General features: G+C 51.6%; 1 protein-coding gene across 1 annotated transcript in view; it reads right to left on the bottom strand.

Annotated features, from left to right (window-relative positions):
- Positions 1–769: 769 nt before the first annotated feature.
- ASIC2 (acid sensing ion channel subunit 2) overlaps positions 770–18,444 on the bottom strand; it is a 303,957-nt gene continuing 286,282 nt past the window's right edge. Inside the window, exons 3-10 of the mRNA XM_088519896.1 lie at positions 12,543–12,670; positions 5,062–5,212; positions 4,273–4,329; positions 3,650–3,803; positions 3,203–3,294; positions 2,540–2,619; positions 949–1,017; positions 770–867 (exon numbers count right to left, since the gene is read on the bottom strand). Coding sequence (XP_088376022.1) covers positions 778–867; positions 949–1,017; positions 2,540–2,619; positions 3,203–3,294; positions 3,650–3,803; positions 4,273–4,329; positions 5,062–5,212; positions 12,543–12,670 — 821 coding nt within the window. The 3' untranslated portion in view covers positions 770–777. The remainder of the gene's footprint in view (positions 868–948; positions 1,018–2,539; positions 2,620–3,202; positions 3,295–3,649; positions 3,804–4,272; positions 4,330–5,061; positions 5,213–12,542; positions 12,671–18,444) is intronic.

The following is an 18,444-nucleotide window of genomic DNA, read 5'->3' as shown; positions in this document are numbered from 1 at the left end:
TGGAGGAAAACCAAAAAATAAAAAAAGAAAAAAGGGGAAAACGAGAGAAAAAATAAAGAAAACCAACCGCTCCGTGCCCACCCCGCCGGAGAAGGGCTGTCCAAGCTGCGGGATGGATGGATCCCCACGCTTTCCGGGGACGCTCACCTTGGGGGGACCCGGCTGAGCTTAGGATGATCACAGATGGACACGACGGACAAGAACGGAAGAAGAATCCGAGAGCTGCAACTTTGTTTGTTTCTTTATTCTAATCAGCCTACGACGTTAGTAATGGTGATTTCAGGGGATGGCTGGGCCCGCGAGTTCCTTCTCGGTAGTGAAAATCAGAGACTGTAAAGAGGAACAGAGCTTATAAAGACAGATAGGAATATAGATTGCCATAAAAAGAGTTGGCATGCAAGTGCTTTATACATTTGGCAGTATATGAAATGGTGGGTTTCATTTTTTATTTTCTTTTTTTCCCCATTTTGGTGGGTTTTTGTTTTGCACAGTTCGCAAAATGAGCCGCTGCCTTCGCATTTTGAAGACAACCCCCCACCCCAACAGGAAAGGACAACGCGAGTCAAGTCCAAGGCGCCTCTCCGGTTTTGGCAGAGTATATATCATATATATATATAAATATATATATATTTATTTTGTTTTTTTAAATGCATAGCGGTTTTCTTCTTTTTTTAAGATTTTCTGTGTTTTTTTAGTTCCCCCGTTGCAAACCTGAGCTGGGTCCCTGCCTTCCCGCGCGGTTCCCTGCGCAGGCTGCGCACGCGGGCCGGGCCGGCGTCAGCAGGCGATCTCCTCCAGCGTCCCCAGGGGCACGTTCACAGTGTGGCTGATGGTGTCCGAGTGGTTGGGCAGGGGGTCGCAGGTGCTCTGCGGGGGCGACAGCGGCCGGCGGGGCTGAGCGCCGGGGCCCGCGCCGGCTCCCGCCGTCCCGCCGGGCCTGCTCCTTACCACGTTCTCGTCATGGCTCCCCTCCTCTTCCTCCTTGCCCAGGAGGTCTAACAACTTCTCCTTGATCAGCTGCGAGAGAGGAAGATTTGGTGAAGTGGGCAGGGACAGCCGGGCGCCCTTCCCTGTCTATGGGGCCGTCGGCAAGGCACGGAGCGGGGCAATCCCGCAGGATTCCATCTTTCCGCACGAACATAATAATAATAATAAAAATAATAATAGTAGTAAAAGCAACCCACTCCCTCCTTTTTTTTTTTTTTTTAATATCTTTGGGGATGCACTGCAAAAATGTCAGCTGCCTGAGCAGCGTTTGCCTTCAAAGCCATGTTACTTCCTCAGCAGCTGCTGCTGCCAAAAAAGAATATTTCACTTTCAAGGGAAATCCTGGAAACACTGGAAAGCAGCAGATTTTTTTGCAGACGTTCTACTGGGGGGGAAATTACAAAAAAGCAGCAAGCTGAAAACTTTAGCAATTGGGTCAGTTGCTAAGATAGCAGTATTGATGCCGACAAGGAGGCAGAAATGCTTGCTGGGGATACAGGACCAGGCCAGCAGCCCTGGACTGCAATTTGGCGCTGGGGTGGGACCAAATGAAGTCTGTTTTAAAGGAATTAGGGAAAAAAAATCATATCCAGGATCAGGCCAGGATTGGATTAAACACGGGATTCCAGGTATCCCTGCAGATGCCCTCTGCACAGCTGGATGGAGTCTTTGTAAGGAGAACAGCTCCTAAGACATCCCAAAAAGAAGAAGAAGAAAAAATCCCAGAAGTCCCAAAAGAAAAAAACCACCAGGCACTGGACAAACTATTTGCCAAGTTCTGTAAGCAGATGTCAAACAGCAGAGAGGGGAAGAAAAGCAAACCGAACTTGGAGAGATGGTTTCTTATTAGTGTCTTATGGAAGAACCCCAAGAAAGCCCAGAACGGTCGATTTTAATGAAATATCGCATGCATGCACACCAAGCTATAAACCCAGGAACAGGTTTTGTTTGCACTCTGGAGCCGTTATTAGCTTTATGCTTGCAATTTTCAATATCTTTTATTGCCGAATAATGCTACCGAGTCTTAATAGCTGCCCAGAAGGGACTGTGGTGGCGAGCGGCCGCCTTGCAATGCAAAAGTGACATCCTGACTCCGATTTAAGAGGCATTTAAGAGGTTTTCGAGACGCTCCAGCGAGTTTGTCGCCGCTAGTCCTTCTGCACCCACCCAGTTTAGCTGCTTGGACACGCGCGGATGCAACTGCTGGGAGCTAACCCCAAGGATAGCATAGAAAAAGGGTTTATTGAGAGTACTAAAATGATGGTTTTGTTTAGTGAGCAAAGCACACAGCAATGCACTGGGCCGGCATAACCCCACGCGGCACGGGGCGGTGGTGATGCACTATGCTGGAGATGGGGAAGGTGAATTTTCTCCCTGCATCCCTCTCCAAAATGAGCATCCCATTGGCTTTTCCATGCCTTTGGTGCAAGGTGCAGGGGAATACACCAGAGGGCAAAGAAATGTTGGAACTGGCCAAGCCAGAAGGGATTGGAGCTGCGGAGCAGGCAGCCCCTTCGGAAAAGGACTTGGACAGGTGGAGTGAGGCTCTTACCTCATATATATAATCGAAGAGCTCTAGTATAGTGAGGATACTAGCACCGATAAATAGTCCCATCTGGCCTCCAATGTCACCTAGGAGAGAGAATGGGATGAAAACAGAGCCTGGAAGAGTCGGCCACGCATTCCCGGTGAGCCTGAGCGCCAGCGCGGACTGCAGGGGACGGCTCCGCTCGTGCGCGCATCCATCCACCCGGCACGGTCCAGCTCCGCGCGCGCATCCATCCACCCGGTGCGGTCCAGCTCCGCGCGCCCTGGGACGGGGTCCCAGCGGGGACGATGCGGCCAGTGCCGCATCCTAACGAGGACGTGCTGGTGCTGTAATGTGTGTGTCGGCATCGGAAGAAGCCACCTGTCATCGGCTTCCCAGGAATCTGTCACCCCAGGAATCCGCAAACCTTCCCGAAAAGGGAAGGAGGGAAGGGGGGGGAAGGAAGAAGATGCCATGGAAGAATTAGTTGAAGTCCCACGGAGACTGGGAAAGAGAGGAAGTGGAGAGAGATGGAGAAGGGCAACAGAGCCCCCAGATCCTGCTAAACAGCCACCATGAGCCACAACATGGGACAGACACCAGGAGATGTGGATAAGTTCTGTGAGTGCTGCGAGATGGATTGGAAGCACGCGGAAGATGACACACGGATATTCAGTCTCTCCTTACCCAGTAAGGCCGCCACTTCATAGGCTTTCTTCTGCTCAATCGTCTCATAGTTGAGTGCCTCAAAAAATATGTCCAGCACAAGAATATTCTCTCTGTAGAAAGAGGACAACAGCTTTGGGACAGGAAAAACAGGGACTTGTTGGCCTTTACTCCTCTCCCTGTCCTGCCTGCTCTCTTTGTGGCGGCCTCAGCAACCCACAGGCATTTGGGTCTCCTGGAGACCAAGGCCAGAAGGTGCCATTAGGCAGCCACCACCACAGCCCAAGCTGGACAACTTCTCCCCAGAACCTCTGCCCAGGGCCTGAGCACTGGGCCTTGCTCCCTAGATACCAACAGGTGCCCAAAGGATTCTCAGCATGGAATAACTACTGCTGCTAAGGCCAGTGACACCTTAAAGACACCTTCCCTCCCACAGAGCAAACAAAACCTGTTCTCTGCGACACTCACGAGATATATTTTTCTGACTTGTTGAACTTCTTCTCCAGGTACTTGGCTGAAGTCTTGCTGGGGATCTTGACCATGGAGAGCTCTTTGTTGTACCTGGTTAGGTTACAGGGTGTCCTGCAGATACAGTAATTGCTGTCCTTTTCAGCAAGCAAACCTAGAGAGGGTAACACAGGTAGATCCTAAGGAGTTGCTCCGACACACAGCAGAGCTGGAAGGTCCTGCTGCCCAGAGAAGGGCCAAGCTGCCAGACTGCAGAGGCCAAGAGCTGCAGAAAACCCAGTCCCAGGCTGTTCATCTCTATCCTCACTGCAGGGCCGTTCCTACGAGTTTGGAGAGGCCTTTGCTGGTGGCTGGACTGCTACCAGCAGTGGCTGGGGACAGGCTGTCACTGTAGATCATCCCATGTTGATCCTTTTTGTCATGGCTGTGATTCCTCTAGGTGTCCTAAACCCAAACCCACGACAGGTCTATCCCACCCACATTCAGGATCTCAGCACCCCCTCCTGGGCTGTAGCTGCCCTGGGTTAACCCAGTCTTGCTGGCCTGGAGGAGGCGGGTTGCTGGAAGCCTCTCCAAAATGGACCCGTGGTCCCCAGCACCTTGGGACACCTCCCAGTACTCACCCAGTGCTGGCTCTGCACACTCCTTATACTGCTCTGGAGTACAGAAAGGAGCATCCCCTGCACAGAAAGGGAACATCCATCAGCGGGACCGGCCACCAGGACACCGCAAGGGACAGTCTCTGCGGTCACCTACACAAAGCAGTCCCGTCAAAGCTGGGGCCAAGGCCCAGGAGGTCCATGAGGGTTGTGCAGCACTAGGTTCATGCTGCTGCTCCTCCCTGGCTCAGACCCACATCCTTCTACCTGGTGCTGGGCAAGGTGCAGCCTCGGGTGCTCTTTGAGAGCGCTTTGCTCAGGTTATTAAGTACTGTCTCTCTTTGTGGGACGGAAATGGAGTTATTCCCAGCTCCTCGTATCCCTGATCCCTCCTTGCTGTCTCCCGTGGGATCCGTAGGGCTCCAGTTCGGCGTTGCTGCAGAAATCCAGTCCCGCGAGCGCAGAGGCCCCCGGGCTCAGCCTTCTGCTGCCGAGAAGCATCAGGGCTCTTTCAGCCCAGCTGGCTGCCGTCCTGCCCCGGAGGCTATCGAGAGCGTTTAATTGGAAAATCTTGCTGAAATCGCTACGCTTGCAAGCTCCCTGCGTGCACCCTTATTCAGGAGCAAGTACAATTTACTCCGCATCTGTCTCAGCCTACTCTGACCGCGGCTTTAACCACCCCTGAGCAAGGGCTCGTCCCCTGCCATGGAGCCAGCCGTGAGGCTGCTAACAGAGAAACCTTATTCTGCTCGAAACCCCCCGAGCCGCCTGTGCCCCCGGCCGAGGCGGCCGCTGGGCTCCCCGCGCACTGACCTGGCATGTGAACCATTTTGCAGTTGCAGTTCTCCACGATATACCGGGTCTCGCAGTCGATCCTGCAAGCCGTGATGCTGTAAACGGGAAAGAAGTCTAAGCCCATCTCCGACGAGCGGCATTCACCCCACGGCGGAGGCAGGTACGTCAGCTGCAAGAGAGGCCAGAGCAGCGCGTTAGGGAGCCCCGGGACGGCCAGTCCGCGCAGGGAGGAACCTCGCAGCCCTCCAGCTGCCCCTCCGGGTCCTCCTTGCACCCTGGCATCTTTGGAGCCCCGTCAGGAAGATCCTGCCCCGGCCTGTTCTGATCTCTGGGCAGAAAGCGCTGGTGACATTACGTGAGCAGATGGGGTGACAGCGTGAGTGACACCACCACGTTCCCTCCTCTGCCGCTTTAGCCAGGGGGAACAAATGCACCTGATTTAAACCTTCAGGGACTCGGGAGATGAAGGGAAAGGACCAAGAACGGGTTGGCGCAGAGAGGTGCCGCGGTGGGAGCAGGTCTGCAGAGCAGGAGCTCCCTGCAGGCTCCGAGGAGGGAGCAGATTCCATCGTGGCCCTTTCCTGGCTCAGGAGCAGCCCCAGCGCAGCGATCGGAGCCGCAGGAGGTTACCAGCCCTCCTGGCATCCATGAGGATGACGCTCCGCTCTGCTCCCCAACACTTGTGCGGCAGCGCACACGGAGAAGTCCTGGCTCATAACCTGGTGTGTTGGGTGCTAATGCAATGCAAGCCCTTCTGCTGCTATTACCACTTTATTTAACACCTCGGAATGCAAACACAAAGATGAGAAAAGCAAAACTCTGATAATCAACCACAGAAACCATCTCATTCAGAGCCTAAAATATCCTGGAGGGAAAAAAGCCGCCTTCTGGCCCCCCAGCCAAAAGTTACCTGTTTCCCTTCTGTCTGCAGCCTGGCAGCCTTTCCCATTTCTTTTCCATCTTTGTTAAATGCTCTGCAATACTTTGCTAGAGAGCAGAAAATAGCACCGTGTCTCATTCCCTAACCCCTCCTCCTTCGTGTTTTAGAGCCACATCCAATTTGCTGTGTTTTGCTCCAAACACAGAACGATTCTCGACGGCACAGCAGGTTGGCGGAACAATAACATCCCTTTAAAAATGTGGTAACATTAATCTCACTCTAAAATAAATACATAAACATATGGTGATGGACTGTGAGCCTGGGACCTAATTGCAAGGTGCAACCTCTGCGGTGCTGCTGCTGGGCTGCCTGGGTCTCTGTGTGGGAAAAGGAGGAGGGAAGAGACAACCCAAAGTGAAGGCACGCTGAAGGAAAAACCACCCCACGAAAACTTCAGGCATGGACTGGCATAATTTTGACAAAACTCCAGTGCCAGGAGCTATACGGAGAGCCCTGCTTCAGGTTTCTGGCATGAGAACATCTCCATGGGCACGTACTCATGGGTCTTCAAAGCACGCACTGAAGACCACGGGGCCCTCAAAGCACCCTGTGCAGAGGTGCTCACCTTGTGCACCAGCTTGCAAGGCTGCAGCACCGGGCAAACTCCCTTTGGCTTTCACTTGTGAATCACTCGGGGCTAGGAACCCATAATGGACCCAAACTGCAGCCAGTGAGACAAGACGGGAGGCTGCAAGAACTCGTCTCTTAGTGAGGACAGGACCCAACTGCCAAGCACTGGTGAAGGCGCCCCTGCCCAGGAGGGTTAGACAAGCTCTCCAACTCCTGGTCCCTCTTAGCCAAGCCAAGACAACAGCTTTGCTCTGCGGTTCATGATGAACAACTCCCGTGTCCCTAATCCGGGGCGCCTTGCTCCCTCCCTCGGTTTGCTGCAGCTGCCGATAACGGGCTGGTTCCACAGTGCTGCTTTCCCCAGGAGGCCAAGGCAGGTTCACAAGAGTCCCAGGAGGCCAAGGCAGGTTCACAAGAACCCCAGGAGGCCAAGGCAGGTTCACAAGAACCCCAGGAGGCCAAGGCAGGTTCACAAGAGCCGCAGGAGGCCAAGGCAGGTTCACAAGAGCCCCGGGAGGCCAAGGCAGGTTCACAAGAGCCGCAGGAGGCCAAGGCAGGTTCACAAGAGCCCCGGGAGGCCAAGGCAGGTTCACAAGAGCCGCAGGAGGCCGAGGCAGGTTCACAAGAGTCCCAGGAGGCCGGGGCAGGTTCACAAGAGTCCCAGGAGGCCGAGGCAGGTTCACAAGAACCCCAGGAGGCCGAGGCAGGTTCACAAGAGCCCCGGGAGGCCAAGGCAGGTTCACAAGAGCCGCAGGAGGCCAAGGCAGGTTCACAAGAGCCCCAGGAGGCCAAGGCAGGTTCACAAGAGCCCCGGGAGGCCAAGGCAGGTTCACAAGAGCCCCAGGAGGCCGAGGCAGGTTCACAAGAGCCCCGGGAGGCCGAGGCAGGTTCACAAGAGCCTTGTCCGGGCTGCTCGCTGCTGCAGGGGTGCGGGGCATCGCAAGCCGACTGCACAACCCAAACGCCTTGAGCCTTTCCCAAAAGCTCCAGAGCCTCCCAGGGACCGGTTGTTCAGAACGTGAGTGCAGTGGTGGCAAACCCAAGCCAGCTGGTACCACGTAGGGTCTCCCGCAGCGTCCGGATCTGGTCTCAGCTGCTCTTTTGCAGGTCTCACATCCTGGCTGGGCTCCTTGGGGAAGGGATTTCGAGGAGCGACTCATTGCCAGCACATGGACCAGGATGGCCCATCCAGGATGAGCCACACACTATCGCCATGACAAGAAGACAGGTCAAAGTCTTTCACTGCACAGGCCCCAGGATACCCTAGAGAGCCTCAGCTCCTGCGTGCTCCAGCGCGATGGGAGGAGGGTCTCAATGCCGTGGTGAACCCACCCTTGGGTCTCCAACTTTCGCCATCATGTTGAAAAGCAGAAAGTAGCCAATTCTGGATGAGCAGATGTGCAAAGAAATAGCACCCTGCACATGCCTGTATGGGTCTGCCCAAGGAGCTCCTGCCCCTTCCAGCATCTCCCTTGGGTGCCATGGGCTGTTCCCCAAGAGCTGCAGACTCTGCCGTGTTGAACTCCTAAAATCTGCAGTGTGTGTTGCTGCCCTGGCTGCGACTGCGCCAGCCCTGTGCTCCGTGGACACCGTCAGAAAAGCAGGCGACATCCCCGGCATATGCAGGGCTGCAGATGGTGATGGAAGGATCCCATCTGCAGCAAAACAGCCGCAAGATTAAAAAGAAAGAAAAAATAAAGCAATTCCTGGCCATCTCTGCATCCTCCAAGAAGCAGAGCTGGCGCTAAATGGGATAGTTTGGGGAATTTAGGAAAGCAGCACCTTTGAGCGAAAGCATCAGGTGCATTTTTGCAGCAATGGCAAAACACTGTTTGAAGGGGATCTTTTCTCATTTGCTTGGCACTTGCAACATAACAGAGCACCAGCTGCCATCATTTAGTCATCCACAGAGGAGAAAGGGGCCCATATGTTGCACATTGCATGATAAAGGGGAGAATAATTCATCGCCGTCTCCGATGGGATCCGCTCTCTTCCGAGCACCACCCCTGTTGCAATGCCCATTTTCCTGGCACCCTGAACACACGGCACACGCACGCATGGACAGCGTGGTCTCCTTCATGCTCTTGCCTTCTCCATCGCTGTCTGGGTCGCTCATATTTAGGAGCAGGAAAAGCCTCTTAATGCACTGAACACCAAGAAGGTTTTCTTGCTCTATAGCCTAAGGGCTCTCCTTGTTTTGGAGAAAAGTGCCTTGTGTCTGGTGGAGATGGCTTTGCAAAGAGGCTTCAGGAGAGCTCAAAATATTGCTTTTCCAAAGGAAATTTCCCCGGTGAAGCTCCTGGTTATGAAGTAGAACCCGTTGAGGTGCAACATAGATGCCCTGGTGCTGCCCGTTTCTATCTCCATACCTTGTTCTTACAATTTGCAACACAGGGCAGATATTCCCCACACGGATATTTGGGCAGGACCTACCTGCCATCCATCTCTGGGGTTAAAAAAAAAAAAAAAAAAGAGAAACGCAGAGGCCACGTGGAAAAGCATCTCGCGTGCCGGAGGAACAGTGCTGGGACCTGCGTGGAGGTGCCAGGAATCTGGGGGCTTCTCTGCCCACCACATCATTCTTTTCAGTGGAAATGCTGCCACTGGGATAGTTCCTGAGCAAGTTTTGCAGGCAAATCTGTGTTTTTTTCTCTCTTGCAGGCACAGACAAATTCTCTGGGGCTGAACTTGGCTAGATTTGGCCTCCCTCGAGCAAGTCGATGAACTCACTCACTCCACGGGGCTCATCAAGGTCTGTTACCTGCAGCCTTCATTGCAATCACAGCCTCAGGGACCTGTTGCTTCCCCTGCACTGTGCCATTTGTAATCACAGGGTTTTGCAATCAAATTCCGCCCTGCTCGGCCACCAGACGTGGCCACGGGTCCTCTTGGAGGACAGCGGGAGAACGCACATCCCCGCAGGAAACGGGGAGCCGCTTCCATCAGCCTTGCTGCACCCCATCCACATAATCCGGATACAGGTTGGGGGAAAGTGGGTTATGGCATCCCCAGAGCGGCAGCACCAGGAGAACTCCCGCCCTATTAAGCAATATTGCTCCAACTTCAAACCTGTTGCTTAATTGAAATCTCTTAAAGTTTTATTGCCAGATTGGCAGAAATTGCCAATTTAGCGTTTTAGTGTGCTTTTCATCTTCCCTAATGTGCTAGTGGAACAGGGAGCACCCTAGACAGGGAAAGGGAGTGGATCCAAGAAGAAAATCCCTGCAGATAGCGGTGAAAAGCTACCACCGGAGATAAGTGGTCAGGTCCCCATTGGTGGGACCAACTGGAGGCATCAATTAGCAGGTCTAAATGAAGCAAGGATGGGAATTAATTAGCAGGAACTGAATCTGATCTTATTCCCATACTGAAGGGAAGGAGGCGAAAGGACAGATTTGCCAGAGGCAGCAAGGAGTAGCAAATGAGCCAGAAATAAAGCAAGAACCTCTGACCCAGCCACAAATAAATATCCCTCAGCCCAAAGCTTGTTTCTTGAAGCTATCGCCGTCACGTCCAGACAAGTCTGGCTGATTCCACACCTATTTTTTTGAAGCTGAACAGAAAAAAAGTGCTTATAACTAATAGATAGGCTCCTCTGTGCTGAGGGAAGGGAAATGACCTTGTCTTTAGCTGAAGATTTCTAGCCTGCTCCGGACAGAGGATCATTTCATTTGTGCTTAATAGTGATATAAAACACCTGGTTTAGGGCCCCAGTAAATGGCTCCGTGCTGGACTCGGTCCTCTAAGTGATGATCAGAGGGTTTGCAGCTCATTGCAGGAACAGCATGTCCCAGTCCCAGCCCTGGAGATTTAGTATTTTCTGATGAATAAATCGGACGCCTGAATCCACAACGCGTGTTTTGGAAGTTGAGGAAGGGGATGAAGCGCCCAACACGGTGGCAATGGGTCCCCTCCGTCCTGAGCGTGGACACACAGTTCTTGGTCCTCTATCGACGCAGTGCAAAATCTCACCACTGGGTTTGCAATTAGAGTATGGCAAAAGGACAATTTCTTTAGGCCAGGTTGCTCTAGTGAACAGGCGTGGATTACAAACTACCTGTGACTGGCTGGTGTCCAGGACTTGGGATAATTCTGAACAATTACATTATCGCTCCCCTTATTTCCCTAACAAGTTGTCTTAGGTGGATATTCCCACGCTTCTCTTGGGAAATGCAGTCCTTCGTGTGCAATCGTATGTTAGCAGAGGGCAGAGAAAGGTCAAGAGCCGCTGAAGTCCAGATGCACATTAACCTTAACCCTCTCCTAACCTTAACACTCTCCCCAATGGTCAGGGCTGAAGTTGAACATAGCTGCTTTCTCCACTGGTTGACCCTGGGCCAGAGAATCCACCTCAACACAGGTCTCCTGAACCCATGGGCAACCACTCGGGCACCATGGCTTTCCTGCTGGCAACATGGACCTTGGATGACCTACAGCAGTGTCTGGTCCATCACCTTTCCAAGCACGAAGCCCTTCCCTGATGGCCGTGGTCCAGCATGGAGCTGAGATGGCTGAATCACTGCCCAGGGGCACCACGGAGGGGCTTCATCTCCACCTTGGGGGGCAGCGCGTTCAAGACAGAGGGATCCCAGTCCACGAGGACACGCAGGAAGCAAATCTCCTCCTGTCTCAATCTCACCTCTTATGACCACCCAGAAAGTTCCACCTCGGCAGCGAGGTGGCCTCAACGCATCCCCCTGCGAGAGGACAAGCTTGAGCAGCTTGAGCCCCTACAAGCTGGGGTTGGCAGGGAGATGACATGGAGACATGTCAAGGAGAGGGCAGCTGCTTTGCACTTCAGCAGCTGTTGCCTCGGCCCCCAACGAGTCTTCTACCTTCCCTGTTACTAAGGTGTTACGCTCAAAATGAGTGCTCTGTGCTCCAAGAAAGCTGCTCATTTTCTGTAACCCAACGGACTTCCCACGTGATACAGTGTGACAACAGAAAAACCTTTCCTGCCTTAAACTGAGATGCTTCCACCTGGCGCTCGCCTACGCGGAGCCCACGGCGTTGGTTGTCTCCTGCACGGAGATGCCTGTGTGCATCCTCATTGAGGAGAGAGGCTCTGCATCAGGCTCACCGAAACACTCCTTCTTCAGGTGCATTTTGCTACCAGGGGCCATGGAGAGACACCTTGGCTTCAAGATGCATTTGGTAGCGAATTGCTGTTCTAAGCCAAAATACAACTACTGCGGCTCTGATTCCCCATCGAGATTTAATCAGAGCAAACCCTCAAACAGCTCCTGTTGTTTCTGGAATTTGATTTGTGTCTCACTTGAGGGTGAAAGCATGGAGGAAAATGAGAGATGCAACGAGGCAGGAAGGCTACGAATGCCAGCGCTGGGACCAAGCTGAGAAAGGGATTTATTCTGCTGGCTGTTTTTCAAAACTCCTAACAAGTATTTGGGTCTAACAACGCTATGTCTCATCACATCCATCTCTGCTGACGTGTCGCCGTTGGGATGACAGGAGAGGATTGTATGAGGAGAAATGAGCTTCCTACTCCTGGTGGGAATAAATCATACGAGTATTTCTGTGTTACCAGAAAGGATTCAAGCTGATTTACCTAATGAAATGCTCTCCTCTGAACTCATTTTTATCTCGAGTACGGGACCCTTTTGACTGCAGGCCTCCTTTCATGGGGCGTTGGAAGGTACCCAACACATTTTGCTCCTGCCATAGCTTTTATTGCTTCATGTAGCAATAAAAAAGCATGCCAAGGTCATTACCAGGACTGAACACCCTTCTCCGATCAAAGCTATGACAATACCGAGAAACACAAGGGAAGCAACGCAGTAAAACGTGTCCTTGTCCAAATTCAGCTAGTCAAATGGAGAAGTTATTTGAAGCAAAGGGTGTCTGAGAAACAAAAGAAAGCTGTAAAGCTGTAATCATCAAAGTCTTCTCAAGGGGCTTCCTTCCAGAGAAGCGGCCTAACACACAGACCCGTTAGAGGGCTCTGGGTAGGAAAATGAAATTGGGCACTTACCCTCTGCTCCTGGGTGGCGACGAAGGTCTGGAAACCAGGGGCCACGCCGAAGCCAAGCTCCTGGACGAACGGCGGCTCCGACTGGCTGTGGATCTGCACCTTGACGCCAGCCTCGAACGTCGTCTCCTCTGCAAGGAGAGGCAGCAGGTTAGCGAAGCAGGGGCGAGGGGACCGCGACGGGACGGGGCCGCCCACGTCACAGCGCTGCAGGCGGGATCGCGCTCGACCGCAAGGTCACGTTTTGGCTTCTCTCCCCACATCCTGTCGAGGAACTCCAAGATCTGCACTTCTAACTTGGTCTGTGTTCCAAGATGGAGAAAGCAGGAAGTGGTATCTATTTTCTGGCTGATAGATTATTTTAGCTTCAAAATCTTAAATGCATTTTACTAAAAAAACAAATTCCTTCCCCCAGAGAGAGAAGTTCCTAGAATCCGTAAGGTCTCCAACACCCAAAGGATGGATGCACCTGGAGCCTGCTCTCTGCGGTTGCACTTCTGCCATTAACTATGCCCGAGGCACGTGCAAGAAAAAGTTCGAAATCTGTTAAAGAAATGTCTGTGATGCTTCACAGGTGCCCACATGTTCAGCAGCCCGAGTTGTCCCGAGTTGGCCAAAGGCTCTTTGGAGTTCATGGTCTCAGACACACAGTCAGTTTGTTACAAGTTTCCTCTCTTTGGCTGATGTGAGATAGCTGCCCCTTTCCACATCGTGGGTTTGCTCTGAATATAAAGCAGCTCAAGGTCAGACATCCTCCTCCACAAGGCTAAAACCAACCTACAGGAGACTTTCCAGAGGCAGGATTAATAGCATGCAAATCAGCCCCAAGCGTGCGAGGAGAGCACTTTGGGCTCACCCAGCACACAGGCATCTTCATGCAATAGGGGTACGTGACCTTTCCCTCTCCAGCATTGCTGCTGTCTCACGTACCAGCAAACACGGAGCGTGTGGGATTAAGGAGGGTTGGCTATTTGAAACCTCAGCGCTGCGCCTGCAGCATCGCACTGAGTGGCTGCATCCCCGAGTCTTGGGCATTTTATCTCTGAGCCTTTGCATAAAGAGCAGCTGGAGCAGGCTATTAATATTTAACCTTTTGAAGGCTTTTCTATCTCTGGTAGAGAAAACAACTTGGAGCTCAATAGGATTTATTAAAACAGTTACCTCCCTGGGCTTTGAATAATTCTGCTGAAGCCTGGCGTGGTGGACCGATCTCCGTGCTCCAGCTGTCTGCAGCTGGATTTGTAGCTAGCTGGAGATGTTACCGATCTGTGAAGCTCACTGGAACACAGACCCAGGCTGAGGGACGTCTCTGGGGCCAGCACTCATCCGCCCATGCCACGCACGCGCCACGTAAGGCAGTCGCGCATTCGCTCGTCTCCCGGACCAGAGGACTCCTGGCATCTAGACAAGGCCACGACCGCTGACCAGCTGCCCTGTTACCGCTTGTGGTGCCATGGAGCTGCTGGAGCCCGTGCAGGGATCTGCTCTGCATCCCGCCTGCTGCAGCACAGGCACAGACAGGGGTTCGTGTGGCCTTCAACCTGGTCCTCCCATGCGAGCTTCGTGTGAGCAGGAGCAGAAGACCACGAGTTCCCGCATGGACAGGGCCGTTCAGCAAAGCCTCCCAGAGCTTTGGCATTGATCGAGACCATCCTCGGAGAAAACAGGCAGGCTCTGCTTCTGCTCAGGATTCAGGGATGTCAGTCTGCATCACTCCTCACCACCCTCCTGTCACCACGAGGAACACGACCGCAATGGAGGACTCTCCAGAGCCCACCACAGCAAAGCCTTGGCGTGTCTTTGCCTTGTCTAGCAGTAGTTTGGCTCCTCTCCTTCCAAGAGATGGCAGAAAACGTGAATACGCCATCTCCTGCTGTCTATTCAGGATCAGCATTGCCCTACCTCATCTGAGCTCCTCATTGTGTCTCAGTTGAGGGTCACCTTCCTGCCAACAGTTCTCCCACGCTGGCCCCCAAAATATTTGCATGCTAGATGCACAGAGAGCTTCCTCATGCCACCTTTGGAAACGAAGAGCCTCCACGAGCTCTTTGTCCTCGTCCAACCTCGCTGGCACCGGAGTAGGAGGGACCTCCTACCAGCTCTCCAACGTCAAATCCTATCCTGTTATTTCCACGTAACACCCACTTGCACCAACGCTAAACAGCTCCATAGCTCTGCCTGGTGTTGACCCCTTTCCAACACTTCCAAGGAGCTACCATATGCTTCCTTCCGTAATTACAAGTTTCAGCAGAAAGCTTACATTTTGTCTAACTTGTTGGAAAACAGGAACTGTTTTGTCGAAGCATTTTTAGGCCCAAATTATTCTGCCTATTGCTGCACTGGCCTCACACTGCACTTCCTCAGGTCTATTCATGTCTGAGCTAAATCCATATATTTCCCACAAAGTGCTTTGCATATTTGTGGATTTTTGTGTGTACATCACTGCACATTCAGCAACACGATTTGCAAATAGCTGCAAGGGCCTTAGAAAGGACAGGTCTTGTCATCTGAAATAGAAAGCTCTGGCATGTAACTGCGAGTGATCAAGGATGGGCGGGTGAATGGATCTTCCACATTGCATAAAAAAATTCCCATCCTCTGCTTTTAGAAAATAAAGTTATTAATTTTCATAATCAATAATACCAAGAAAAACAAAATAGGCAGCTTCTTCAGAAATGCAGCCAAAAGCCAGAAAGCTTTCATTGCTCCTGCAGCAAGTAATGCATGAGAATTGAAAACCCCAAGTACGAAGCTGTCTTTGAAAAACCATCGCTTCTAAAAATTATTTTGCTATAACTAATTTGCAATAGGATGGAAAAAATGAAACTCCCAACTACAAAACCCTTTGTCACAACATGCCTGGGTTGCTCCTCCTTAACTGTATCCTAAATGCTTTCAAGCTCTGCATTGGCAACTGAAAAGCATTAGCATATCTTAAATATTTGCTTTCTAAGTGCCAGGCTAAGCTTTCAGGGATGTTTCTTTAAGGTTATGTTTTTTTTTTTTTTTAAAGGGTAAATTAAATTTAATTAAAGGGTAAAAAACCTCCCTGAAAATACTTCAACCTGGGAACCACAGGCTCAGGAGCCAGAAAACCTTCCAAAATAAAACCTATCTGGGTTTTTGGTTGGTGTTGCGTGGTTTTTAAACTAATTTCATCATGATTTTGGTAAGCCTAAGCACAGACCTTCTTTCAGTGCTTTTAAATTCATTGCTCATTGCGGCCCAGGCTGAGGACAGAGGGAAAGCTCCCAATGATTGCATTTTTTAAATACATTAATACACATTACCGTGCACACGCCAGTGTTTCTGAACAAATCCCGAGTTGCTCTTTTTATCTGCGGGCTTCCAGTGGCATTAATTAAATTGGGGATTAATTCAGTGCTTCAAGCTGGCTGCAGAGCACGCAGCGAAACCCCCAAGTCTGTTCTGAGTCCTCACGGCTTTAGCAGGAAACCCTAATGAAATAAAGACGCGGGTGCAGGCTCCGCAGCTCAGCCCACGACTGTGCAAGGAGCCCACATTAAAACAAGAATCGCTTCCCAAACTGGCCAGCCTGGTCCCCTTTGCCTTGGCAATGAACATCTGCAGTTGTGCTGGGCACCCATATCGGGAGGTCAAGATAGTCCCAGCCCAAGTCACGGGTCGTTCGCAGCAGGAATGGTCACATCCATCTCTGCTGGTTCAGAGGTACAAAAACCAAAGCAAAACAGTTCAATGTGAATCCAACACACAGTGTTTTTCCCATTGGCACTCATCATGAGTGTGGTAGAAGGTGACCTGAGGATTTCCTTTGGGCAATAACCTTCCTCCTGGCCCTGCAGAAGCAAGTCCTGAGTTGGGAGCCCTGCTTTGTCCTCCCGTGCGTTGAGCTCCGGCTCCTCCGCGCACACTGGGGCAGCCTGGGCACGGAGCCACCCCCTGACGTGTCCTGGAGGGTCTGAGCCCCTGCTCGGACCAGGCCATCCACGTCCACAAACCCTGGACAGACGCACGGGCCTCTTACGCTCCTCCTAGCCAGAGATTTACAGATGCAAAAAGAAAATAAAACGAAATCTCCATGGAAACAAAACTATAGGAAAGACACCAGCACAGTCCACCAGGAGAAAAATTGTAGGAAAACTGAAACTAGTTTTACTACAGTGAAGCCAGCTCCACTCCCATGCGCACGCGCTCGTTTCTGTGGAAGTGCCGTATTTTGCTTTAGTGGAAGTTGCTTGGTAACAGAATTAAGCCAAGCTGAAATAAGAGTATTCACAGCAGGGTTCACGCTGGTTTGATAACATCGGTTTGACAGACAAATGAGTCAACATAACTTCCCCACAGAAAAAAAAAAACAGTATCTAAAAATTTGTCCTGTTTATTTTTCTGCTCCAGGGTTTGCTTTGGCTGCTGTCTGGGGAGAACTCATGGAAGAATATTTCTGCCAGAACAAAATTAAAGGCTACTGCCCTGCTCGGATTCAGGTCTACCAGCAAACCTTGCTTTGCTGAACATGGAGAGCATTTGAAGAGCTGGAAGCAGAGTCCATCGCACCAAGTAGCAGGTACTTTGTGCTTGAAGACCTCTTTGGTGAAGGCAAAGCCAATTGCTCTGTATGTGAACGAGCTGCTGGCATTCAAAGCTTCCTGTGTGCATTAAAGCCAAGGGAGAGAGCAGCCTTTGCTACACAGACCGAGTGTGTCTGAGTTTTCCCCCCTGCTTTTTGAGAGTAAAAGAAGACTCAAAGAACTCATCTTGCATCTGAAGGGTGCAGACAACCTGCATCTCAAGGCGGTGACAGAAGCACTGAGGGTTGCTTACCAGTCTCGATTGCTTTGACAAGGGGGAGGAAGAGCTTCTGTGCTCTAGAGAAGTGTCACCACAAAATGACACTTCTTGTTTGTTGTTTTCTCTTGCCTTCAACGAGAAACAGGGAAGGGAGTTTTTTTTCATGTGAAACAAGAAAAAATAATAAACAGAGAAGAAGAAAGCAGGGAAGAGTCTTCTCCCTGCGGCCCCGAAAAAACCAAGTCTGAAATGGAGATTTGTGAAAGTGCAGAATTAAGCAAGGATGGCACGAGAGGGCCCTGGTGGCTTGTGTCCTCCCTCTCCTCCCAGCAGTCCCCAAGCCCCAAAACTGCCATTGCAACCCCAAAACACGAGGGTGCTTCACCACGCACAAAATCCTTTAAAATTTACATTTTGAAATTGAACTAAGAGCTCCATGAGATCCCAACTCCAGGACATGAAGCAGGCAAAAGCAAGTAAAAACTCCCATTTCAAACTGCTTTCCTGCAGCCAGTTTATTCCTTGATTACGCACTAACCCTTTATTTGGGCATCTTTTACTTAATTAGCAAGCCCTGGCCCTGCAGGTGGTCGCAGCTCTCACCACGTCCCCAAGGCAAGAACCGGGCTCACGTTTTACTCCGCTCCATCCCTGCGTTACCCACCGGGTAGCGGGAGGTGTTGCAACCAACTGCACGGAGCATTCCGGCTATTTTTAGGGCAGCATATTGCAGCTGCATTCCAAACCGGAGGGGCCATATGTCTCCCCGTGCATTATTAAAGAGCCGGTTACGTAACCGACAGGGCACACGAACCCAGCGGGGCTCTCGCGCAGAGACCGAGTGCCACCGGCCTTGCACCCAACACGTACCCCAGCTCCTCGCTTCCCCCCTGTTTTCAGCTTTAACCAAGTGCCCAAACATTTCCGGCATTGCAGGAAATAAGAATAATAACATAGGAAGCATGCTCTGGAACCTCATTTTCCTTTCCCTCCTTTCCCAGGGGGGAACTTCTTCTTGGGCAGCAAATCTCCAATTCAGTGTGCTGGGATACAGTGGAAAACTCTGAAATTAAAGTGAAATTAAATAGAAATACTGCTAGTGTCTGGATGTTCCCATGCAGATGGAAGTTCTTCC

The sequence above is a fragment of the Tinamus guttatus genome, unplaced genomic scaffold (assembly GCF_059628265.1).
Source record: "Tinamus guttatus ecotype Peru unplaced genomic scaffold, ASM5962826v1 Tinamus_guttatus_pri_ptg000075l, whole genome shotgun sequence".
In the NCBI taxonomy this organism is placed as follows: domain Eukaryota; kingdom Metazoa; phylum Chordata; class Aves; order Tinamiformes; family Tinamidae; genus Tinamus; species Tinamus guttatus.
Note: the sequence above shows the minus strand (reverse complement) of the source record. Positions and strands in the feature narration are given on the sequence as shown.